Source organism: Embiotoca jacksoni, unplaced genomic scaffold (genome assembly GCF_022577435.1).
Source record: "Embiotoca jacksoni isolate LCO1_2020_lvr unplaced genomic scaffold, fEmbJac1.0.p SCAF_4, whole genome shotgun sequence".
Lineage (NCBI taxonomy): Eukaryota > Metazoa > Chordata > Actinopteri > Embiotocidae > Embiotoca > Embiotoca jacksoni.
This window is the reverse complement of record NW_027185392.1, coordinates 5,920,397-5,945,000: the sequence shown is the minus strand read 5'-3', so window position 1 is coordinate 5,945,000 and position 24,604 is coordinate 5,920,397. Positions and strand designations below refer to the sequence as shown.

Below are 24,604 nucleotides of genomic sequence, written 5' to 3'. Positions count from 1 at the left end.
CTGCCTCTCCACACAGAGGTAAATACCCGGTTGCATATTTACCAGAGGATGATACATCCCTTCTCATTTAGCATACTACGTGAAATGCAAACAAACAATTGAAAATGCTACACATGGCTGTTAAAGGTTAAATACCATAATATAATCTGCCGGTTGAAGACTGTGCAGCTACAATCATCTAAAGTATTTCATGCTTTGCAAATAGTGAGAGAGGTAAAAAAAAAAAACCATTGCTGGCAAATTTACTGCTAATCTTTTTCCTTTGTGCTCCCTGTGCTTCAACCCCCTAATTGTACTAAACACTAGTTCAGTGGGGTGTCGTGGTAGTTCAGTCTGCTAATACAAATGAATGACATGACCAACTTCCATGCTGTGCTGCTGCCTCACTGTGAGCTCTTCTAAAATTAACACCAATCACTAAGCAGCCATAAAAACAATGTTACAGCCACCACTAAACCAGGGGAATAGTGTTAAACCATTTGTAGGACTGTGTCTTGTATAAACACAAGACAAACAGGGGACCCACTCCACAAGTACAGGAACAAGCAGCATGCATTAAACAGAGCACTTACACCAATAGGAAAACACAGCTAAAGAGAAAAGGTGGGTTTATTTGTACAGATTAGATTCAGAGGAATAAAATGATTTTGTACTTCAGATCTGATGTCACTAGTCTGATCTCAGTCACAGCTTTGACTGCAGTGTGAGAGGAGTAAGTATTCAGCTCTATGATGTGCTCTGGCTGTGAGCTCCATTCTTTTAATGCCATTGGAAAGCATCTGAGCGGGAAATACTTCCTGCATATGAATGAATAACTGTTGGTTGCTTTAATATCCTTCCACTTCATCGCGTAATTATAACTCCCGCTTACCATCCTGCACGTGAACACTTAAGATTACTTAAAACATCAGGGACACAAAGCATGCTTTGGAAAAGAACACTGAATGTTAACATAACACGTGTTTGTTTTCAACTCCTCCAAACTCCATTGAAGAAGTTATGTTCATTTGACTACATGCAGTGCCTATTCAAAGTCAGTTTAATTCCAATTCAACAAAAATAAACAAAAAACTGCAAATTACTAATGAGCCTATAACAAATCATTTGTCACAGCTCTTAACATTGTAGTGGGATAAAATATTAACAGCTTATTTCTTTCTAGTGGAAATGGACATCAATATTTCAGTTAAACCTATCAAACGAAATGTATTTATTTTACATAATTGTATATGCCTCATTTTATTCTGACTTGAATAACGAGTAACCAGTCATGAAGTTTAAACAGCACATAAAGTACATGAAGTGGTAAATAGACGGTTAGCTGAGCATAACATTGTAGTCTGAAAGTGCAAAGAAAATGCATGTTGAAATGCATTTTCAACAACAGCAACCTTTCTGTTCTTTTCTTTGGGACAACCTGCATGACTCATTGTGTCCAACCTCTGTTACATTAGCTATAGGTGGCGTCCCACATCCTAATCTAAGCACATCAAAGTCAGACACTGAGACTAGCCTGCAGTTTAAACAAGAAGGCTTTGCAGCAAAAAAGAGAGTTGGATTATTGGGGTAATACCACATAACTGTCACCTTTAGAGCAACACTGAAACAACTGTTTCTTTACATTCTATCAGAATATTTGTGGCCACTATCTCTAATCTGCTATGACAAGAATGATTACAATGTTGAGACTTACAGCTCATTGACCAACACTGACAATAAAACCCAGGCCCAGGCTGGAGAAATATTGGTCTTTTCCCTTTTCTTTATATATACATAACCAGTAGAAATGCTTTCTCAATATTTTCTACAGATGGAATGCTTTGGTTATGTTTCAAAAAGCATCATATGAGGTGCTGATTTGAGCACAGCCCAATTGAAAAACTTTGACAACGTGAAGAGGGTTGGGTCATTGGGAGGGACATGGGCAGCGTCTAGCAGAATGACTTCTATTGAAGGTTTGGCAGTAAGTGAGGTACGGGGTTATCGTTTTGCTAGACAGAACCTGAAAAAGGGGAAACTGAAAAGAGAAGTGTATTCATATTCAAATAGGGACAAGTCCCTATGTGCCTGCGCCGTTTTCAATTATGGGAGATATGTATATTTGTGTCTGCTCCAAAGGGAAACTGGACAGACCCTCCCAATGCCTTTGTATACCTGGTGGGAGAATTTGGATTTATGTTTTGGAAATAAATACATACATTGGGACATTTATTTAACCCCTTTAACCTGCAAGACATTCAAGTAATGTTAAAAACTTAATGAAAACATATCAATTAAAATCCTAGTTAACAAAGAAACTTTAATAATACATTGAAGAGGGACTTTTGAGAAAAATGTTAAGTTCACTAATAAAGATAAATGAAATGTTCTCCAAAAAGCCTAAAAGCTAAATTATTCAACCTTGAAAGACAAGTTTTGATCATTTCTTACGAGCTTCTGATACCTCGCAAGCTGGAGATTTTTGAAATGATTCATATCTGAGGAGATGCTCACTTAAGGACTTTTGAGGAATGATTCCTGAACCTAGCTTTGGATGATTTGATTGTGTGCTTTGGTATCTTGCTGATAAATCCAGTGCTTACCAATCTTCTGATGACATCACATTCTTCAAAGTGGCCTGGTACTTAAAAAAGAAATGGTCTTTCTGGATTGCATACTTCCTGTCAGGTAGCCCTTGGCGACATGCGATTAAACCATCGGTCCAAACAGGTCCAATTTAGTCTCATGACCCCAGAACTCCATCACTGTCCTCATGTTTCTTTCATATCCAACTTAACTTTGATGTGCTTTGTGGTCAGGAAGGGACTGCAGCCATGTTCATGGGCATGACATCAAAGCTAGTCATCTTCTAGTCCGTATTGATGCATCTGTAACTGCCTTCTTCAGGTCATCCTGCAAGTCTTTAGCAATAAAACAGTTTTTTTTCAGCTGTTGTTTTCAAATATGTAGTTTTACCTTGGAGAAATCTGCCTTTTTTTTTTTTTTTTTTTTTTCCCCCACCCAGGAAGGTTTGTTGCTATACTAAAGTTTTAAACCCCTTCCAGCCTGGAGGTTCCTGTCACAGGACCCGGCACTGTCTGTTTAAAACACAACCTGCTGCCATTTGTAAGGCTGATGTGCAAAGCACAGTCACTGAAGAGGTTGTGGGATTGCTGAGCCTCATTTCTTGCATCAAATTGGTGTTGCAGACAAGAACAACAACAACAACAAAATTGGTTCAGAAACATTAGTGTTTACTGACGCGTTGTTATAAGTCTGTTACTTACTCTCCATTTTACAGTTTTGATTAAGCAGAAGTAAAAATGTCATTCTTTGCTAGAGGTTTTCAAATCTCACTCTGTCCTGGTGATAACGGTAAGGAAACCCATTGTATTTCAAAATCCCCCCCAAGTGTGTCTTATCAATAGAGCTTAAGGTTGTTCATGTGGCTAAATTTGGAGATGCTTCCTCTGGTAGATATTTAAAAAAAAATAGCCTCAAGCTCAAGAGGTTCATCTTGCTTTTGATGATTTCAACAGTCTTGGAAATCACGTTTTCAACCTTTGCCTTCTTGGTATGATAAAATAATGTCATCTCTGCTTTTGAGGCAGCTCCTTTATCTTTGCCATGTTTGCTACTCAGCCTGAATGTTTGCGTAGGTGTGATTTTCTGTATGACTGTATCACAGCTGAAACACTTTGACGTGAAGCGACTAAATTCTTTCAAAACACAATAAAGCTTTTGGAAACTCTATGACAACACTTTGGTAGCCTTACCTACTGATGAGTAAACCCTTAGATATTCAGCAGAGTTAAAACAATTTTATTGCAACTTTATATGATATCTGGTGCATCAGCCCAAGTTTGGTCCACTGAATATGGAATATTATTAAAATAACAAATGATGGATTGCCAAAATGAAAAGGAGCATTTCTAACTCAGAGCAGGATGCATGAAAAGTGATAGTGATGGTCAAGATTCACAGGACTGAACATGTTATAATTTATTCTCAGAGGTGTTCCCTTTCTCACTGCCAGCTCTCAGGTGAAGTGACCTACTGGGAAATGTCCCAGTACTCAGACTGCCAGCCTGCCGCAGGGCGTGCTCGTAAAACACTTTGGCCTGCATTCTTTAGCATTACTGTGTTAAAGAGCTTCTACCCTTCAGCTGCTTGTCCTCTCTCTGCCTTCAGCTACTCAGTGTGTGCAGAACCATCCATGTGTATCTCTTTTAGAAGCAAAACTAACCAACAGTAGAGTGAGCCTCCTTTTGAGATAACTGATCATGGATATGTTTTTCCACATAAAAAAATATAAATATAGTTCATTTATTACTCATCATCAATTACACATCATATCCTTTAAAAAGCTCCTACTGATTGTCAGTGGAATAGTTTTCTAATGATTGTAGAGAGTTCCAGTATTCATATTCTCAAATGTTGAATGAGAGGTTGAAAATCAATGCTCCAACATGGTGTAACATTATGCTGTACACGTTTCTCTCCAGACTACAGTATTTTCATTAATGAGCCAAAACATCATAGGGCTATGTTTTACTGATATAAGCGCACTTTTTTGATGCGCATTGTCATCTCTCATTCCCTTTAAGACCCAGGTTGACTTGCACCTTGGCGGATTGCTTTTATGATGGCTGATTTGCCAGGTAGTTGGAATGAAGCTTCTCCGCAGAGGAAGCGGATTTGTTCGTGTGCAGATTAAGCAGATTGATGTGTACAATAATAATCTTCCTCATCGTAATCTTTCTATTTTTAATCTTTTGCATGGTTGTGCGCTGCTACGTCTCTGTGTGTAGCAAGCAGAGTGTAAGCGCATTGTGCAACCGCCTATGTAGGCAGATGTTACTCTCTTATTGATGAACCCTTGAAATAACAGGGATTCTGTTATTCTGAAAGTCTGAAACTAGCAAAGACACTTGAGTTGCGCTGTGCACTACTCTGCCCTGGGTGTATGTTAGAAGCCTATGACGTGGCTAATAGGCTGTTGGTCCTAGTCATGGACTATACGAGACCTCATGATGACCATATTCCAGTGTACCTTTGACTCCTTGCTTGAAACAGATTTGTTTGGTGACTATAGTTGGTTTCCTGAAGCTTTACTGTAGTTACACAAAGCAATTAATATAGTAGCCGCTCTCTGTGGTACAGTGAGAACTAGTTTGTGTGATGTGGTTGTGATTCACTAATGCATCCGTCTGCTCTTGCTGGCACTTCTTTTATCACAACGCTGAAAACGAGCTAAAGAAGAGCTGGTGCAAGCAACTATCACCACTGTTAGTAATTGGATAACCATTTCACCCACAGGCCCTTAAAGAGTAACATGAAATTAATCCATCTTTGCTGTCTCAACCTATAACTGGCCATCAGTAATATACAGCAGTACTGCGGCAGCTATATTGAATTTAAAAGCCCTTATTACTGTTTATCTGCACACCAAGAGATATAGGCTGTCATGGCAACACCTTTGGCCATGTAGGCAGTGTGTCTGCAGTGTGTAATGTAATTACCCCTGGTCTCTATGGAAGTTTAGACCCCTTGCAGTGTTGAGAGTGGTCTTAAACTTTATTAGGACACAGGGGAATCAGTCTGACACACTGCTACAGAGCATTTGAGAGGTGCCTACTACGGCTCCCACCGAGGAATTAATGAAGTCGTTTTTTCTCTCCAACCCTTTTCTGCTCATGTGGCCTTCAAAGAAAGGACAAAGAAACAGCAATTGCAATGTTAATTGCATGTTTATATCCTTATCATTTTTGTCTTTATTGCACTTTCAGTAAACAGTGGTTGATGAATGGGGATTAGTAGGTGAGCCATGATGGTGATAATTACCTCTTTAAACCTCTATGGCTTGCAATTAATACCAGCACACAGAAGCCCCCTGGCTCCGGGGGTAATGTCATGAACGTAACTGGATGACCCCCTGTGTGTAATATAAAGGTGAAAGGATAGCTTTGGGGTCAAGAATCTTTATATGTATTCTTAATAGATAATGTGTGAAGAGCACTCAGGTATGTGTTCAAGGGTGGGTATGAGCCACTGGAGGAAAAAAAAGGCCTGCCGCACCTAATGATGAGATAACACAAAATGCAATATACTTTTTTCGCTTCTCGCCGCTCTTTCTGTGAAGTCATTGGCTGGCAGGCCTGGAACTATCTGCACTTTCACTGACTGTCACCCTGGCTCCAGCTAAACTGTGAAGGCCAGTGTCACAGGTATTTAGAGACTGATACTGAGAGGGACGGGGAGATTTCTGTCAGTAACAAGATATTATGGGTAACGGACTCACTAAACCGGAGCTAGAGGTCAGTCAATCGTCTCTTCTACTCCAGCACAGGGCAGCTTCCACAAATCCCAGCCGGCTGATTGATGTGTAGTTGTTTTCCTTGTGCTTCATTCTTATTCTTATTTGTTTTGTTCGGTGTTGTTAGAAAGAAGACATAATCACTACCACTTCCAACAATGAGTCTCTCTTAGGGACAATAAACCTGAAGATTGGTACCAGTGTCTCAATGAATACCTGTTGTACCTTTTCTCTGCTGTGAGGCTTCTGTTATTTACCTGCTTTGATAAATCCTGCAAGTTTTTTAAACAGACAACTTGATTGAACTTTTTACAAAGCAAAGACAAAGCAGCGCCGGCAACAGAAAAGAAAAGGACAATCATTTAAATACTGCTGTTTGAAAAATCTGAAATACATTTGCAGTATACAAAAGAATACTTAAGTGCAAATTAGGAAAGATCATTTCAAGCAAAAATACTATTTGACAATCACTCAGAAGAAATTGACTATTTATAAACTATTTCACATAATGCCCACACTTACCTGTGGTGGACTTTTATGCTCGCTCATCCTGCTGAGTTTGCACTGCACCTCATCTCCATTTATGTTTTTTTTATGAGTTCCACACAACTTTCTGATGGCTGCAATCGTCTTTACGTGTTTCTGTTTTTCGTGGCATCTGATCTTAGAGCGCCGAACACTTTTACCTGTCAAAGCTCTCGTACCTCTTAGCAACGTGTTCTTCTTCTTTAATGGTGGCTGGTAGACAGCTTTTAGGTGAATTACCACCACCTTCTGATTGGACTAACGCATTACAACCAGCTTCCATTAAAAACAAGGGGAAATAAGGAAGGCTGAGAGTCGCATTGATTATTTTTCATTTTCCAATGACTAATCAAATATTTGAAAATTATGATCCATCCCTAGTTCAAAGAAAAACATATATAATGGTTATGTTTCATATAACGTTTGCTCTCCAATTAAAAAGTGATTAAAATGATATACAGTATATTTGATCTATGTAAATTAAAGAAAACATGTTATACGTGGTGGTAATGCAGTGTATTTCAACTATTGGCAAATGATCAGAATATCAAAGGGTACTCATTTATATAGAGCATTAGTTATCTAAAAGGTAAATTTAAGTAATTCAGAGTTTGTGGACTATCCACTCAGCTCCTAACATGTTTCACTATTGATGACATTTTATCTATTTACAACACTGACAGCCATCATATTAGCTATTTCTTCCTTTTTTTTTTTTTTTTTTATGGTTTTAGAACATTTTGTCGTGGTTTTCTGTAAACTACCGAGACGTCATTATCTCCTTATTTACTGGCTTTCCAGCTACTGTGGAACAGACAGATTTCCAGAAACATTGATTCTACTTATCTCCTGAACACATCAAATGAGATTAGTGGGGAAGATGGCAGGTGTGCCTTTGCTGATGACCCCCAGGATGTGTCCTCTTTTAAACAACTGGACACTGCTGTCAAAGGGCCCTCTGTAGGACCTGGTCCTGGTTGTTTGGCAGCTTTAAAGCACAATAAGGAATAGACAGTTTAAAAAAAAAACAAAAAAAACTAAGTTGACTCAATATCATAGTGATAGTTTACCTGCAGTTTAGACACAGTACAGTACAGTGTACCTTGGTAATTAAACATCAAATCCCTAAAATAATATTACATTTCTGTTCATTTCTCCTCAGACAACCTTAAAAAAATAAACAAAGAAGCTATACAAATGTCAGGATAGTTATAAAGAAGGCACCACAACTGAATTAAAAGCTTTTCAGTGTGAGAGTCATAATACTATCTTTAGCAATAACCTGGTGATTAAAATTGTCTGTCGAAGGGAAATCCATATGAATTTAATCTATTTCAAACATCCCTCTGGGGAACTGTTGGCTTTTTGACACAGGAGGGTGTGCATGGTGGTGGTAAAGTGGCAAACATTTAAATGACAGCAAACAGATGCAACAGGTGAAGCAGTTAAATGCCCTTCAGGATGATCGCTGGTTGACAGAGGGCCTCATTAACATAAACAAGTGAGTTCTTTGGATAATAACTGGGAGGCAGGAGACCTGCGGTGATTAGGGAATTACAATGATAATTGTCTGACTGCTTGTACTTGCACTAAAAGCTTCATGTGACATGTTGTGTGCTCACTGGCTTTAATGGCTTGAACTCCAAGGCATCTCAGGAAAAAAAATGTCTTAAAAGCACTCAGTCAATTTGGAATGGAGGGACAACAAAACCACTTAAAATGTATTGCTTGATTTAATAATAATAATAATAAAAAAAAAAATCATATCTGACTTAATATGCATGTCGGAAAACCAAGGACAACTCAGATAAAATACATTTATGACATGATGTTGTGTATGTCAAATCTGACATATTAAATCAAATGTTTTGTTTGGTTTAATAATTTTTGTCTGGAGCTCTTTACATCAAAGGGTCAAAGGAGATCTTTAGATACTCCCATGCATCACTGATGTGATAAAATATTGGAGACTGTCAAGTGTGTGGTGCCAAACCCATCGCCCCTACACCCCTCTTAATACTCCCCTGCAGCTTACTGCAGGTCCACAATCACAATCTACTGCCAGAGAGACTGGGCACAGCTCCATTTACCATTACCTGGGCAGGCGAGCATCCTTGTTGGCTGTATTATGCTACTGTACTGTATGATTTATGACTCTGTCTATGTGCATCTGCTACATTAATAAACATTCGGCCACACGCTCATAATTTAACAGAGTTTTGAATACAACCTATATCATACCCTGAGTATCATGAGCATCACTGCTGAAGATTATATTAGTTTAGAGTACACAGTTTTGGCGAATGCCTTTTCAGGCCCGTTGCGCTACTCCTGCTATTGCACGGCCATTCATTTGTTCAAAGACAGGTGACCTTCAGTTGATACTTGAGAGTGCCTGAGGAAAGAGGGAGAAAGAAAAACAAAAAAGAAAATTACACAAAAAAACAACGATAAAGTGGCTGTATCGTGCCGTTTAATGAGGATGTCATGGTAACGAAGCTGCAATGGAGAAAATAGAAGAAGTCACTTTCTTGGTTCTGTCTGCAGACCTGCCATGGAACATATGTCTTGGGAAGAATGAGGAAACAAACAATCATTGCTTTCCCATAGAAACGTTTTAATTTTGTCTGCTAGCACCGGTTTAAGTTGCGAGCAAATGTGTCGAGGCAGAAAAGGGGGTGGGTGGGCAATGAGATATCAAGCACTGCGAACCCGGGGGAACACATTACACTTGCGATGAGTCAGGCCCAGTGTTGCCCAAGAGGAAATGTTGACAACTTGAATGATATAAACATTCGAACATTTGAATATGAGTTTCAGGCATATTTTAAGGGAGCGTTGCCCGTGGAGACCTACATTTGTAAATATTATGTAAAAATGTCGATCACACTGGAAGTTTTTTTTTTTTTAATCCTGATCAAGTTGATGATATGCAGAACCATTAGATTTCCCTTTAGGTGTAGCAGGTCAAATGCAGACTTGACATAAACCAGGATGATACAAGTTCAATCATCTTACATCTAAATGTGTTAGTGGGAAAGTGGTACATTTACTATGGAAAATGGGTCTGTATGTGTGTGCTTCTTGTTTCTGTGTATGTCTAGCTTTCTCTATTTTTCCCATGTAAACAGCATCACTTCAAATATTCACACACTGCAACTCCTCAAACAGAATGAAGACATCTGGAGAACAGTCACATTGTTGACTGAATATGTCCCGGTTGGCAGTCAGGGCGGTTTTTAGTCTTTGCTCCGTACAGTTCTAATTTGCATGTGTACAGTAATTCGAGGCTTGTTTGTGTTTCAGCTAAGCTTCGACAAGCATGTATCTGTGGATGTTATTTTATCAGGGTCAGTTGCAGGTTCATTTGAAGAAATGTATTCATGCTGCGCGCAGCAAGCTCAATGGTCCATGTGCACTATTTTAGGAATACAGCACTTTTAACTTGATTTCTTGCTGGTTACATTATATTACTATTTCATGTGTCTTTTCCATTCTGTGACCCTATTGGCCCATGCATGTTTTTGTTTGTATTAATTATTCAAGGATTCTTAATTTTTGTTATTATTAATGTCATATTTGTGTGGTGTATTTCCCATTCAGAGGATATTTTGCAGCATCCTATCGAAAAACATTTTACGACACAACATGTAGCTAAGACAAAATTGACAGTAACACTCAGCTCAATAATTTATGTAGTTCCCCAGGGATAAAGGAAAGACAATTGCAGGCATGAACATCTTTTCAAAAAGTCAAACATACTATTTCCTTTAGGGCCATGCTGCTGTACAGTATGAACATTGTGGAGAAGACTGCATTTGAGGATTATACATTTTTTTGATATTAGTGTTCCTAATAATGTTTGACCCAGCTATACACCTCTATCACACGTGTAGAATATGTCAGGTCATTTGTATATTAAATAATAATTCGTTAGCCCGGTTTTATTGTTTTACTAAATAAACTGACTGTGGGAAGCTGAGTGATTTATGCAGACAGTCCACATCGAAAGATGCATTCATCATGACACTATATTCTTGCCGAGAGCGCTCAGCTGAGTTAAGATATCTTAACGAGGTAGGAGGAGCTGGTAGAAAACAAGAAAAACAAAGCAGGAGAAGCGGTGAGTCACGAGCCGTAACTTGCGACTCGTCCGGTAAGAGCAAAGTTACTCGGCCGAAGATATCTTCTGCAAACCTGACTGGAACGAGCTGATGCAAGAAATGAACTACAAGAGTCGCAAGTTGTTGTTAATACCTGTGGATGCTGGACACTGACAGAGCCTGCGTGTCTGTGACGAGAGGTGCAGTAGTCTATGCAAACGAGGAGGCTGGGCTCAGTGTGTTGCCGGCCTCGATGTGTGCTACACAGCTAGTGTCTGTTAGAAGTCGTCATCAGCACGAATATTGACACAATTACTCGAAGATACTCGTACTCGTCAAAAGTATATTCTCCTTACAAGATACTTGTTTCAGCCGAGTACTTGTGTCATCCCTAGTATCTACCGATGGCAAGTGAGGCATTCAGAAAACATTGGTTTAGCAGTAGCTTCCATGTGAGGCGTTGCGGGGTTATCTGCTAACTGCAGTTACAGAAAACAACCTGGCTAACACTCTCCCCCTTTAAACAGCATGAAAACTAAAGATTTGTACCATAATTGGTATCACAAAAGTATTGTTCAGGAACTGATATAAAATTCATGGTATGCGTACCAAAAAGTTTTGAACAATACCCTGAGATACTTTGTAGCGTGGACGGCTTTACTGTAGTTTTATACTGTAGACCTACTCTTTGTGATGCCATTGTCAAAACTGAGACATTAACTTATTTTTTATATGTTTTTAACAATATTTCCAATGACGAACAAAATATCTTCAAGTCGTGATTTTAGTCAACAATGGGCTAATGCTCATGCTATTGGGCTAATGAAGCACCTTCAATACTGCATTTATCCTATCCCATCATTTCCTAAGTTGTGCTTTAATGCTTATTTGCAGTGTTGGATATTGGTATTGACTCTCTTTCCAGCACAATTTAGTTTGTAATTTTTCATTGAAATTTGACTTAATGTTTTTCTTTGTCCTTTAAATGTATTGACAGTTGCAGTGGTCATGGCCAAAGCATGAAATAGCTCAACTATGTTTTGTCTTGATTGCCAAAACTCTTTAAACTGTAGTACAAAGAAAACTTCTGTCTTGAAAAAAATATAATCCTTTTATTAACCACCAAAAGAGTTGAGTCTAACACAATAAACAAATTGGTGGTTCAGTCGGCTGAAGTTTTTGCACCACAACATTTGATTGCAATCCAGTCATAATGGTTAATTTGTGATGGAACATAATACTAATACTAATACTAATAATAATAATTACGGTTGCATGGCTCAAATAATCTGTTTGTATATTTTGGCTGATTTTGTTTTGTTTGTAATCAAGCAAACATTTAAGCAAATACTTGGCCGGCTGTGGTAGATTGTCTCCTACAATATAACGAAGCTGTAGCTCCATCTCTTTTCGTAATTTGATTGATGTTTTTACCATTTTAATTAAGAAAGTACTTTTTCAGGGTTGAGTAGAAATGTTACTCCTAAAATAAAAAAAGTAATATTTATCCTCTCAGTCTTACAACCGTAGCTGTTCCTCTACCTGTTGTGGTAGAATGTTTATCTAATTGTTCTGTTGAGCTATGAGGGTTATTGCAAGTACTTTTTACCATTCACATGCTATTCATCTTAAGTTTTCTTTTTGTTATTTCTTATCCTGAACTCCCCTGTCTTTAATTTTAGAAACATTCAACACAGTTTAGTAGATGGTGCCCTGGAAAGATCAAAGGTATTGAGGTCTGTTTGCTCTTTGTATAAAAGATTCAGCACTACCCAGTTTAGCTTACTTTACAATACAAAGACATGGTAAAAGCTCACCCTTGAAATATTCAGTGTTCTCCAGGACATGTACCTGGTGAAAAAAAACAGATGGGTGGATGAAAATATGATTACACAGCCATACTGTATGTCACGTTACGTGCACATAAATTACTGTTTTATCTTTAGAAGTTGTATACCTCCACTAAAATGTCAATGTTATTGTTATCCCAAAGGGAATATGGCAGGCATTAAACCCAAAGGTAACAGGATCACACTCATGCCATAGAAAGGTAGTATTACTGATCACCCCAGAACCCCGTTATGTGTCATTGTAAAATGGAAATGTACTGGTACAAAAGATCAATAAACAAGCCCCAAAATAATATACTACACATTTATGAACTTTTCCTGTTGTATATTAAATATTTTCCACAATGATTTAATAATGTGGAGTGGAAGAAAATCTGTACATAATGTATCTGCCCTTGCAGAGTGATTTAGGCTTTCACTATATTCCCATCTATGCACAGCTGGCCAATTGTTGTAAGTGCGCCTTTCAAATTGTCAGTTTTGAAGGATTATGAAAATTGGGCAACACAGATGCCCTCCCAGTCGAGAATGACACTGGGGAGGTGCACAGAGTTGAACTGATGTATGCAAGCAGTGGTGTAGCAGTGAGGGCAAGGAGCTCAGAACTGGAGTGCCAAATGTCTATTGGGCCGTCTCATACGAGATAGAAGATGGACAAATAGGATTAGACGGCTAAGAAACTGACTATGAAACAACTTCTGAATTACGGCAAAGCACCATTCAGCTGGAACATAGAACTTCTTAGGCTTGTTTTGTGATAATAATAATAATAATGTAAAATAACAATTATTAAGTAGGGGAAATTGGGTGTTACAACAACCGTTAAATGCTTGACACAGATTATAAATACAAATATAATACAATTAAATACACAATCCAATAGGAGAATAGGAATGTGACAAATAACATAAAAAGTAAATAAAAATGTAGTTAAAAAAATTAGTTTTTGTGTCTCAGGCTGTACAGCCTGATGGCAATTGGCATGCCTGAAACTTTGTGTGTTGCACCTGGGGGATGACCCTGTGGCTGAACATGCTCCCCATCTGCTACAGCTCATCATAGATGGGATGGTAGGGGTGGCCCAGAATAGTCAGAGTTTCACCCTCATGCTCCTGCCTTTAGATTGTCCAATGTCAGTCCGACAATAGAGCTTGCCTCCATCAGCTTGTTGGGTCTGTCGGACTCCCCAAGACTCGATGCCACCTCCCGAGCACACCACACAAAAAAACAGTGTGCTTGCGACCACAGACAAGTAGAACATCTGCAGTCGTCGGCTGCAAATGTCGATGATCCCCTTCCTCTTCAGAAACAACACTCCACTCTTTCCCTACCAATTGAGGGCCACCTCAGTGTTTTCTGTCCAGTTTACTGTTTATATGCAGGAACCTGTCTGAATCCACCATCTCAATTTCCTCACCTTTGAATAATAGGGGATGAGGTCATCCTGCTCTGTTTCAAGCACACCACCCACTCCAGTATTTCCCCTGTATTGTGTTGGGGAGGTGAGCTACCCCTAATGCACTCCTTGGCCTTGCTGATGTTGACCTGTAGGTAGTTCTCCCCCACCAGCCAATGAAACCCCCTGGTAGCCGTCTTTTTTTCTTATTACTGATGCAAGCCCATGTTGGCGCAGTACGGTTCCTTTGGGTGCACCAGTGTTTCCTATCACCACAACTGACAGGCTGTCCCTGCCCATTATTGTGTTAACCAAACTTTGATCTGACTAAACATGCACCCACTAATGTAAAAATGTCAAATTTTTAATATTTCCAATTGATAATAAATGGTATTAAATAATATAATAATCCACAGCCATTTACCACACCCACACACATTTAGAAAGCCTTTAGACATCTGTTTTAGCCGCCTTCCAACGTGTGACAATAGATGGCCAGAGCCTAACCCGGAGTCAGGTGCTCTTCATTAGGTTAATCAGTCACAGAGTTGGTTATGACTAATGTCCCTCCTGGGCAAGTGTGGGCAGACCTTTGTCAAACATAGTAATAGTCACAACCAAACAGCTCTTGAACCTAGGAATGGGGCCCACCAGAGGCAATACAGTGGTATGTTCAAGACTTTGTTGAAATTCCCTCTTAGACAAAATAGTTGTCATCAAATATTGGAAAGTCCTGGAAGGCACATTTGAAATACGCTGATGTGACATGTGCCCTGTCTCACTGGTTGATGCCCCAAAGAAGGGTCAAACTACTGACCTCACCCTTTGTGGAGCAAACATAAGATTGCCTCTTGTCTTGAGACACTGTCAAAATCAAATGATACATTCACTTAGAATTACAGATTTCTACAGACTGGCCTGGAATTAACAACAACAACAACAACAACAAAACATCTTTAATCAGCCTGGAGGTGAGCCCTCGCTAACTGCTCTGTGTAAACAACCCTACCATGAAACTACAATATGCTGTATCTTTTTCCAGACAATTTGGAAATTAGAATGTGTTAGCAGGTGACATGCCAACAAAATCTGTTTAGCATAATTAATTTCGCTTTATTGTGCAATAAGATAAATTATAAAGTACATCTTCCCCAGAGCTAAAATATAAATCCCCTCACTTCTTTCAGGAGTTTTAAAATGCTTTTGGATTTTGACATTGTTCACTAAAAGGCCCCAAAGGTGCAGTATTAGAACATATAGTATACAAAACACTGAATCTATTACTACCAGACACAATGCTCAGAAGCTGACTGATGCAATATGGAAGGGAAAAGTCACTGCAGGTGCTGTAGTGTATTATAGTCTTTGATTGTGTAATGCATTTCTTAAACTTATTTTTTTTTTTACAAATACTAGGTAGTTATGGCATTTGAAGCAAAGAGCTAAACACATGGTTACTGATAATAAGGTTCAAAGACAACAAAAGTCTCAAAAGAAAGAGTTTAACACTGAAACTCGTTGAGGGAGCTGGCACTATCAGTCGCGTTTGTGAACTTCTTGGAGGATGACTTCAGCCATTTCCAATTACCATGGAAAACCTCCCAGCCTTTGTCAGCCCAGCATTTGCTACTCTTTCTACGCTGCCTATTCCCAACTCCCAGTGATAATTGCAACCTGACACCATGTGTGGAATAACAATTGACTTGATTCCCCAGGGGATGTTCCCAGTTTCTCTTCATGTTCCTTTCTTCTTTGCATCTTTCCACATTGATATCCACAGTGTATCGAGCTTTGTTGTGTTCTCTTTTTCCTTCTTAAAGCTCTAATTTCTGATGCAGATTGTCAACATAAGAACCATTTCACAACAAGTGAAGACAAGGAACACAATGTTTTTTTTTTTTCCTCATACAGTGTAACAACTTGATGGGAGCTACAGATCACCTTTGCATTTTTCATTTTTTCATTTCTTTAGGTATAAAATATAAAGATAATAAGAAGTTTTATTCTAGCTCTATAAAGACAGAAATACATTATTTTTCCTACACATTTGTGCATCATATCAATTCATCCTTCATTCTATCTGTTCAAATCTATTCAATGTAACCATTGTCCCTCTGTGACATTTTATGTATGTGATGTCATGGAACATCTATCTATGTTAAATCAGTTGTCATGCATGTGTCTTGCTTCACCAATGAAAATGTAAAAAAAAAAAGATTGGATCTACCAGTCATACATTTGTAATGGTGTTTTGGACATTTTCAAATATGGTGTTAGAGTGTTTCTCTAACAGCAAAAATGGACAGCAAAATGCACACCTTACCCGTTATACAACAATTATGTCTGAAGTCACATTCAAATGTGCTTTTCAAGTTTTATTTAGAGTTTGATGAGAGCATTTATTTAAACTTCTCTTCCATGCTTGTAGATCAGAGATGGATCCAGGATTATGGAGCAAGTAGCTTCATAAAACACAAACAAACAAAAACATTATTTCTACAATCTCAAAACCTTTCAACATGCTGGACTTTTTTTTTTTTTTTTTTTTTTAAATTGTATCACTTGTTTAAAAAAAAAGAGAATTTTAAGATTTTGACAAAGAAAAGAAAAATAATTTGACAAAGTGAATAATACAAAAAGATGGAGGAAGCTCATATGCTACAAAGAAATGCAACCTCTTTGCACTCCAGCAATTTTTCTCCTTATGCTCTTCATATATTTTTCTTTTAAAGGTCTAGGTCTAGGTGATATATAAATACTGTAAAAGTATCAAATTGCTCAGGTCTTGGAGATATGCAAACAGCTCATATTCATGAACTGTACTGTTTGGATGAGCCATTCGGACTTCCATAAATTTGTGTCACAAACTCACACTAATTTCATATCACCGCCCTCAGCACGGCCCACTGTCCAGCCTTTTATGAGGAAGAAAACACTGAGCCATCATTTTGTCATAGAGCTCGCAAAACCAAAGAAAACCTGCAGTTGGCCTCTGCATGCGTCACCCAGAAAAAAGTCAGCCAATCAGAAGAGAGAGTCATTGATTGCAATGCACCTTCAAATCACAGATACAAAACAGCCTGTTGTTGGAAAAGCTCCAGAAAGAAGCTTAGATGTAAAACTGTATTGAGGTGTTTTTATGGTACATAAAGCAGCAAAAATGATCTCATAGATATCACGACTGCAAATAACACATCAAAACAAAATTTATTTCTGAAGCCCCACACACACTTTTTTTTTTTCACCTTTTTGTTTTTCTTTACTGTGCTACCTTTTGTTTACCACACTTTCTTGCCAGCTGCAGATGAAAAGTAGGTTATGTTTGGTGCAGCCCCTGCTCACTGTTACCTTGTATGTTATTATGCATCATATGATAGTTTGTCACCTTGCCCCAGGATTAGACTGGTGTCGAGGGACTAAACACTACACCTTCACTCTCTGTTTTCCAACACTTGTAATACTCATCATGTATGCCGTGGAGCCACCTTTTAAGGCTTTTCCCCTCAGAGATATCGATGAATGTTTCATTTATTTAAAGCATAGATGATACAGAAATGTTAATTTGATTGAACTGGGAGCGGAAGCTAAAGAAGCATTTTATGTAATTGGTTTTGTTGACCCTTAGGATGTAAAACCTAAACTCAAACTGCTATTAGTTAAATATTCCCCTATGATTTAATGAAAATGAAATATGATGAAATACTGCTCCATGCAAATTTGGCACTTGTTGTTGTTCTGCTTCAAGAATTGGTGTCTCCATTCACTGATCCATGGGTAGTCCCATCTCTCTGAATTAAACCAAAGGGGATAAGGCAACATCAAAATAAATGACTTCATTACTGCAGTATTCAAATTTCAGCCAATAATAAAAGGTGAATAAAGTGGAAAGGGAGAGTGGTATCCTTGTGGTTTCACATTGTGCTCAACAGTTCCATAATAAAAAAGACACCTGAACCAGTTAGAAAAGCTGAGGAGTTAATATTAAGGTCACCCTCGTTTTTCTTTCTTGTTGTTAAGACCTCAACAGACAGCCGGTCATTGGCAGAGTTTTATGTCCAAAGACATTTTAGGTGGAGTACAATCCTAAATGTATAATCTCTTAAGTGAAGCTACTCTGTGTTTGAACTTCTTGTTTTCCCACCTTAGTCATGGCATTTTCTGGTTTTGTAGTATTTCATCCTAATTTAGTCAAAATTTGTTCACACATTTTCATAAATTTGGAAACAAAAATTGTATAGTTGACTGTTTGTTAACCTATCATAATGCAGGGGAAGCACTTTGTGTTCTTTAAGAGGCTGTAACCCTCTAATATACTTGATGTTCACGTTTAAAATTATACATGTGTTGCATGAACAAAGAGAAGATGCTTTTGACTTTACCCTCCATTTTCTCCTTGAAATGAGCCCTTCCTTTTTCAGATAGCAATGCTGACTGATTTTTTTTAATTCTATTTTATTTGATGTCCATATTTCAAAACTCTTTCCAAAACAAAGGTCTAAGATTTTGTTTATGCATTTACTCCTTTTGATAAGATAATTATTTGTTCATAGCCTGACTAACTGTCTTTCAAATAAAACACTATACTTTAAAAGAAGGAAACACATTATCATATATTTTTGAGTGTGCGCCACTCCCCTAATCAGTGATAAACACGTATCAAGTACATTGGTTACTTAGCAGGCTCCGGGCATCTTTTTGTTTTTGGTCAATTCATAACGTTGCTGTTTATCTGTTTTCACAAATTACTCCTTTCAGGCAAATGCTGCTGTCCTTGTTTATGATAAAATATCACTGATAGAAATATATTTACAGTTTATCACAGTGAAAAGTTTCTCAGTTTGGTCCACCACTGGTCATATGCTTCAGACAGACAGGTTAGGCCTGTAACTACCATCTTGACCTCCTTCTTGTCTTTTTGCTTTGCAGAACAAGATCATCCTGGATCCTTTGACATTCAGTGAGGCTCGTTTCCGGCCCTCTCTGGAGGAGCGCTTGGAGAGCATCATAAGTGGTGCTGCACTAATGGCTGACTCTTCGTGCACACGTGATGACCGCCGTGAACGCATCGTAGCTGAGTGCAACGCTGTTCGACAGGCCCTTCAAGACTTGTTGAGCGAGTACATGAACAATGTGAGTACCCTATCCAATTTCTTTTTTCTAATTTATATCCCTCTTTTTAAGAAATGCACTTGAAATGCAGAGCTAAACACATCTCTCCACTATGCCACTGCTCAAATATTTTTTTTTCATGATACAATGGATGCCAATTGCATATGTGTCTGTCCATCTTGGAAGAGTGATCCCTCTTCCTGAGGTTTCTTCCATTTTTCTCTCTATTGGGAGTTTTTCCTATTTTTACGAAGTGTATAAATAAGAACAGAGGTGTTGTATGCTGTACAGATAGCAAAGCCCCACAATGCAAATTTGTGATAGTGGGCATATGGGAATAAAATGAAAGTAACTTGATGGCAGAGGAATGCAACAAACCATCAGGGCATCAGAGCCTCACCAAAAATATGCCTTTTGTTTGACGCATAGGGTTTTTAAATGTAAAAAAAAACCAAAAAAAACTTTATTGAGTTGCAGTACAAACTGTACCAGGTAAAGTTAACATATCAGAAGTCTACCACAGTCATTTCAGACTGAAGCACCAAGTCGACAGTCCATCCACGGTTCAACAGTCAATGTCTACCTTTGTCACCAGATGAAGTAAGTTTTATGTTGGAGATGCAGCGCAAACAATGGCCCTCATCTTGAAGATGAAGCTAAAGACATTGTTTCATTGTTTTCTCATAGATTTGTTGAAGACGAGGGTTTCGAAGTTTCTTTGCCTTTGTTTAGCTTGACTTTATTGAGTGTGTGTGTTTGTATCCCAGTGAATATTGAATAGTGTTTTTGCTTACAATGCCCGTCCTTATTATTTATGATGCAATGCAAAGACTACTGCCAGCTATGTTACAGTATGTTGGTATTTTTCTTACCTTGAACTGCTCTTTGCCCGTCCCTCTGGTATTTTCATCCTCAGAGCACAGCAAGCAGGCTCAGTGGTGAAAAGAGATGAGACAGTGCACGGAAAGCTGTCAGAGAATGTCAGCTGTTAGATGTGCTGAGAACAGATGTCGTGAGGATCAAGTGTATTTTTAACAAAAGAAACAACAAAACAACCACAGTTTTGGTGATCATCTAAATATAGTCAAACGTAATGAAATCCAACATTTCTAATCACCTCAGAACAAAGTAAAGTCAACCAACTAAATGTAGCACTTTTTAATGGAAAAACTTTATGGAAACATGACATGTAAGGTTTTGAAAGACCTTCACAAATGTATATTCAAGACTTTGATGATATAACGCACAGTATATTGTATACCGATATGACACCTGAACCTCCTGGCCAATAGACGTATTTTCCTTCTTGAAGAAGCCGGTCCCAGACTTTTTCCATTTAGTGAGACATTTTCCTCATTGCAACACTGTGAATGGCACAAATCTTTTAACGGCTATAAGACTCGCCTATATAATGATTAATCATCACATACATCCGATTTATATTCAATTTCAACCCACCCTTTGGTGCACAGTGAGCCATAGGAGCTGTGTCTACGTAAGTGAAAATAGTAGGTGCCCTTGGATACTTTATCATTGACCTTGCACACATGACTTAGCGATTGTGCCATTAAATGGAGGCCCATAAGATTTGTGAAACTTTCAAAGTCAAATCTATTAAATGTCCGATTTCCCTTTATCTTCTTAAAGCCGAGTGTGTTTTACACGGCGGACTCATTCCTGCATTTGTCTGCCAACGTGTGCAGACATTTACCGGTCCCATAATTATTTGGACAGTTACAGTTTTCTTTGAGCACATTGACTTTGAAATAAAGTAATAGATGCTACATGACCCAGGTCTTTTTGAGAATTTGAAAAAGGTCAGTGTAGAGCGAAATTCATGCTCAATTGGACTGTGATTGGGGATTGACTCGGCCACTGGAGAGTATTTCACGTCTTTAAGGTAAACAGCTCTTCAGTTTCTTTGTACGTGCGTTTTGTTTCCCTGCTGAACCGCAGCACAAAGAAACCTCCTGTACATCTCTGCATTCATCCCGTTGTGTTAAAACGGCGAAAATTTCCACATGCTGAGACTAAACTGTTTAAATGCTTTCTGCCTGGACTGTAGCCGTTATATGGTTTGATATCTACAAACACAGATCCACATTCATCTATCATGTGTGTGTATTAACACTTAACTGTGTCTGGATGTCCTGCATATGTGTTAGTATATGTATGGAGAACATGGCTGACTCACAACACACTAAAATCGTATTAAGCACTGATTAACGGTTTGATAACAAACAATGAAGAACATAGTAGTCATATAGCATAACCTTAGTTTCAGACATACCAGCTAACTGCTGAGAAAATTCCTCACACAGTTATGAAGAACACAGTAGCTCAGCATGTGTTGATTAAAGGACAGACAAATAAAAGCATGGAATTCCTTCTGAACTCTCGTTTCTGAAAGTAATTGCCGGCCCTAAGGACAATGATGTTATTGCTTGCATTGGAACATGGCAGGCTTTCTCATATTAATAATTGTATGAAGAACAGCAGCAGCAATGGAAAAACAACCAAAACAAAAATAGTATAAATGATGAAAATATCAATTTTATATTTGGTCCACAAGGTTGGCCAAAGAGTCGGATTATAAGTTTGGATGGAATGAAGACATGGACATCCATTCTTTGTAAAGAGAGGAGATGGTTACATACAATTAACGTTGAGATACAATCAACATGGAAACCTTTGACCCTAAACAGAGCCATACATCATTGAGGCAGAGGCCATAACTTCCACATTGGGGCACTTGCAAGGCCAGCCTGATTTTTTTAGATAACCCCTAGTTTGCCTTGTTGCTGTGTTGAAAATAACTGTGTTAACCCATGTGTTCTTCTAAAATGGAAGTCGTTGGTCATTGTAGCCTGAGGTAGTATAGTCATCTGTGGGGGAAGAAGTTCGGGCGGTATTAGTACCTTAGTTATATTGCGAGTGGTAAATAGCAGAAGAACTGTTTTTTTGTCCTTTCTTTACCAGCTGTTCAGAGGTATTTTTGTAAACCATTTGCCTCTAGAATTAGATGTTCAGAAATGAAAAGGTGATTTAAGTCGACCATCTGCCCTGCTGACGTCTCAAGGAGGGAAACGGAGTGTTTGTTAAGAGCTGGTTTTCTCCATAACGAAGAAGTTCAGCACTTTATTCACCAGCATCCTAAAATCCAAGGCCAGCCTGAAAGCAGCATTCAAAGTCAATATTATAAACAACACAATGTAAACTACAGCATTTTTACCCTGCACTATTGAATGTTTTTTGGCTTCGGTTCAAAGATAAAAGAAAAATGTTTTTGACAAATTCATTGAATTTCCTGCATGTGTGACCTGCTGGTCACCCATGGCTCATCCAGCATGTCATTTGTGACGAGTAATCTTTTTTATGGAAAATGTATTTTTTTAGTCTGGCTTGTGGTTGATATGCTATTATCAATGTTTTATGTATCAGTTGCCATAGTTGCAGAGTGAAGAAGCCCAAAAGATGACATCTGTTTTTATTGTTTATTTTAGGATTAGCCTCTAAGATCAGTGAAGGAAACTAACACCCAAAGATAATTGTTAAAAAGCAAAAGTTATTGCAGCTCTGTGTTGTGCCTAAACTGCAGGTGTGGTTGTTTCATAAAAAAACAGAACAGTGCAGCCATCCTTTGCTCAGAGCATGGTGTTAAATCTTTTCTTGTACTTCGACTTGAAAAAACAAAAAATCTTGAGAGTGTTTATGAACACTCAGATGCCCTCTCCCCCTCTTAAGGCACGGCAGCTTTTTGCTAAAGTAATTGTGCCTTGGTTCATTAGGCCCATGAGTTGTGTTTTAGAGGCTACAGCTGGGAGATTGTTGACAGCCCCTGGCTGTCCCAGCAAAGAACAGCGAGTAAATCATAGAGACACAAAGAACAAAATGCTTCCACTTCTCAGCTCAGCATTCCCAATGAGGTTAAGTCAACAGCTAAGAGTGAAGATAAAGGATATTGCTACCAAGCCTAGTCAGAAGTGCATTATTTAATAAAAATATAAATAAAAAAATAAATAAAAGGGTTATACAGCTGTAAATACATAAAAAATTGTAGCTTTATCAAGCCTAACAACCCTATTTGAAGAACTAAAATTCCTCCTGTATATGACCTCAACTTAAGATGCATTTATTCTAGCATGCTTTAGTGATGCGTAGTGAGGGAATGGTGAACAGGTGGGTGTGCACAATTAGGTGTGCGAGAAAGGCAGCGCAGGCTGCTGTTTCGACACGACAGGTAGGAGTGATTTAAGATTGTTTTATTTGGCCATGTGTGTATTAACGCTCTCAGATTTTTTTTTTTTATGACACAAAATGAATAAATGCTGAAAATGCATGAACTGTGACTAAATAGGACATTTTACTTTATATACTTTTGCGGCTATTCAGTCAAAGTATATATATATATATATATATATATATATATTTTAAAAAAAAAAGGACATCTTGAAATGACAATAGGCGGGTTTTGGGTATTATGGGATCTGTAAATCATCTCATTAATACAATTCCACATATACAAGTCATTGTACTTTCTAGTCTCTAGAAGTCTTTTGATAACTTTTGATAATAGGTGTTCACACTCATGCTAAAGATTCACAAGTTCTAAATCTAATTATAATGTGTTACTTGTAATGCTGTGCTCATGAGCCATTCAAACTAACGACAAGAAATGGTTAGTGATTGATAATGGTTCAGTGTTCCAGCTCTTAGACATTGCCATACTTTCTCAGAGAGAGTATATATATAACAGTGGTCAGTGAGAGAGATCCCTGCTTCAGGAGACAATATGAAATGTATTGCTTGCAAAATATTGTTTATCACTGACATGTTTACCAGCGGCCACTCTGACATAGTTGCCCTTGGCTGTACAGTGTAACTTCTTTTGTTCAAAGTTTACTGAAGTAATGTAAATATCCAGTTGCTTTTATGTTTCCTTCTCTTTCTTCACAAGGCGCCCCCTCATCCCCCCTCCCCTTCCCAACACACAAATTTTTATAGGAAGCTTGAACCACAGCACAAGGTTAATCAATGTGGTAGCTGGCAATAAATTAGGTTCAAGTGACAGGAGAATGTCCATACCTGTCTCAGCTGCTGGTGATCTGTGATTGGTGACAGCAGGCCTGGCTCCCCGGCTGGTGCTGAATCATCAGGAGCAGCTGATTTAGTTACGGCAGCTCAGACAGGGCCAATCTATCAATTGATCTGGGGAATAATGCATTACCAGCTTGGGTCAAGGGAGCCTGGGCAGAATATAGTCATAGCCAGAAGCCATGGCAGGTGAACAGGGGCAACCCGGCAAGACCGTGAGCGGCAGAGAGAA

General features: G+C 38.4%; 1 protein-coding gene across 1 annotated transcript in view; it reads left to right on the top strand.

Moving 5' to 3' along the window:
- ctnna2 (catenin (cadherin-associated protein), alpha 2) overlaps window positions 1-24,604 on the top strand; it is a 307,282-nt gene that overhangs the window by 64,208 nt on the left and 218,470 nt on the right. The window contains exon 7 of the mRNA XM_069167248.1: window positions 19,096-19,299. Coding sequence (XP_069023349.1) covers window positions 19,096-19,299 — 204 coding nt within the window. The remainder of the gene's footprint in view (window positions 1-19,095; window positions 19,300-24,604) is intronic.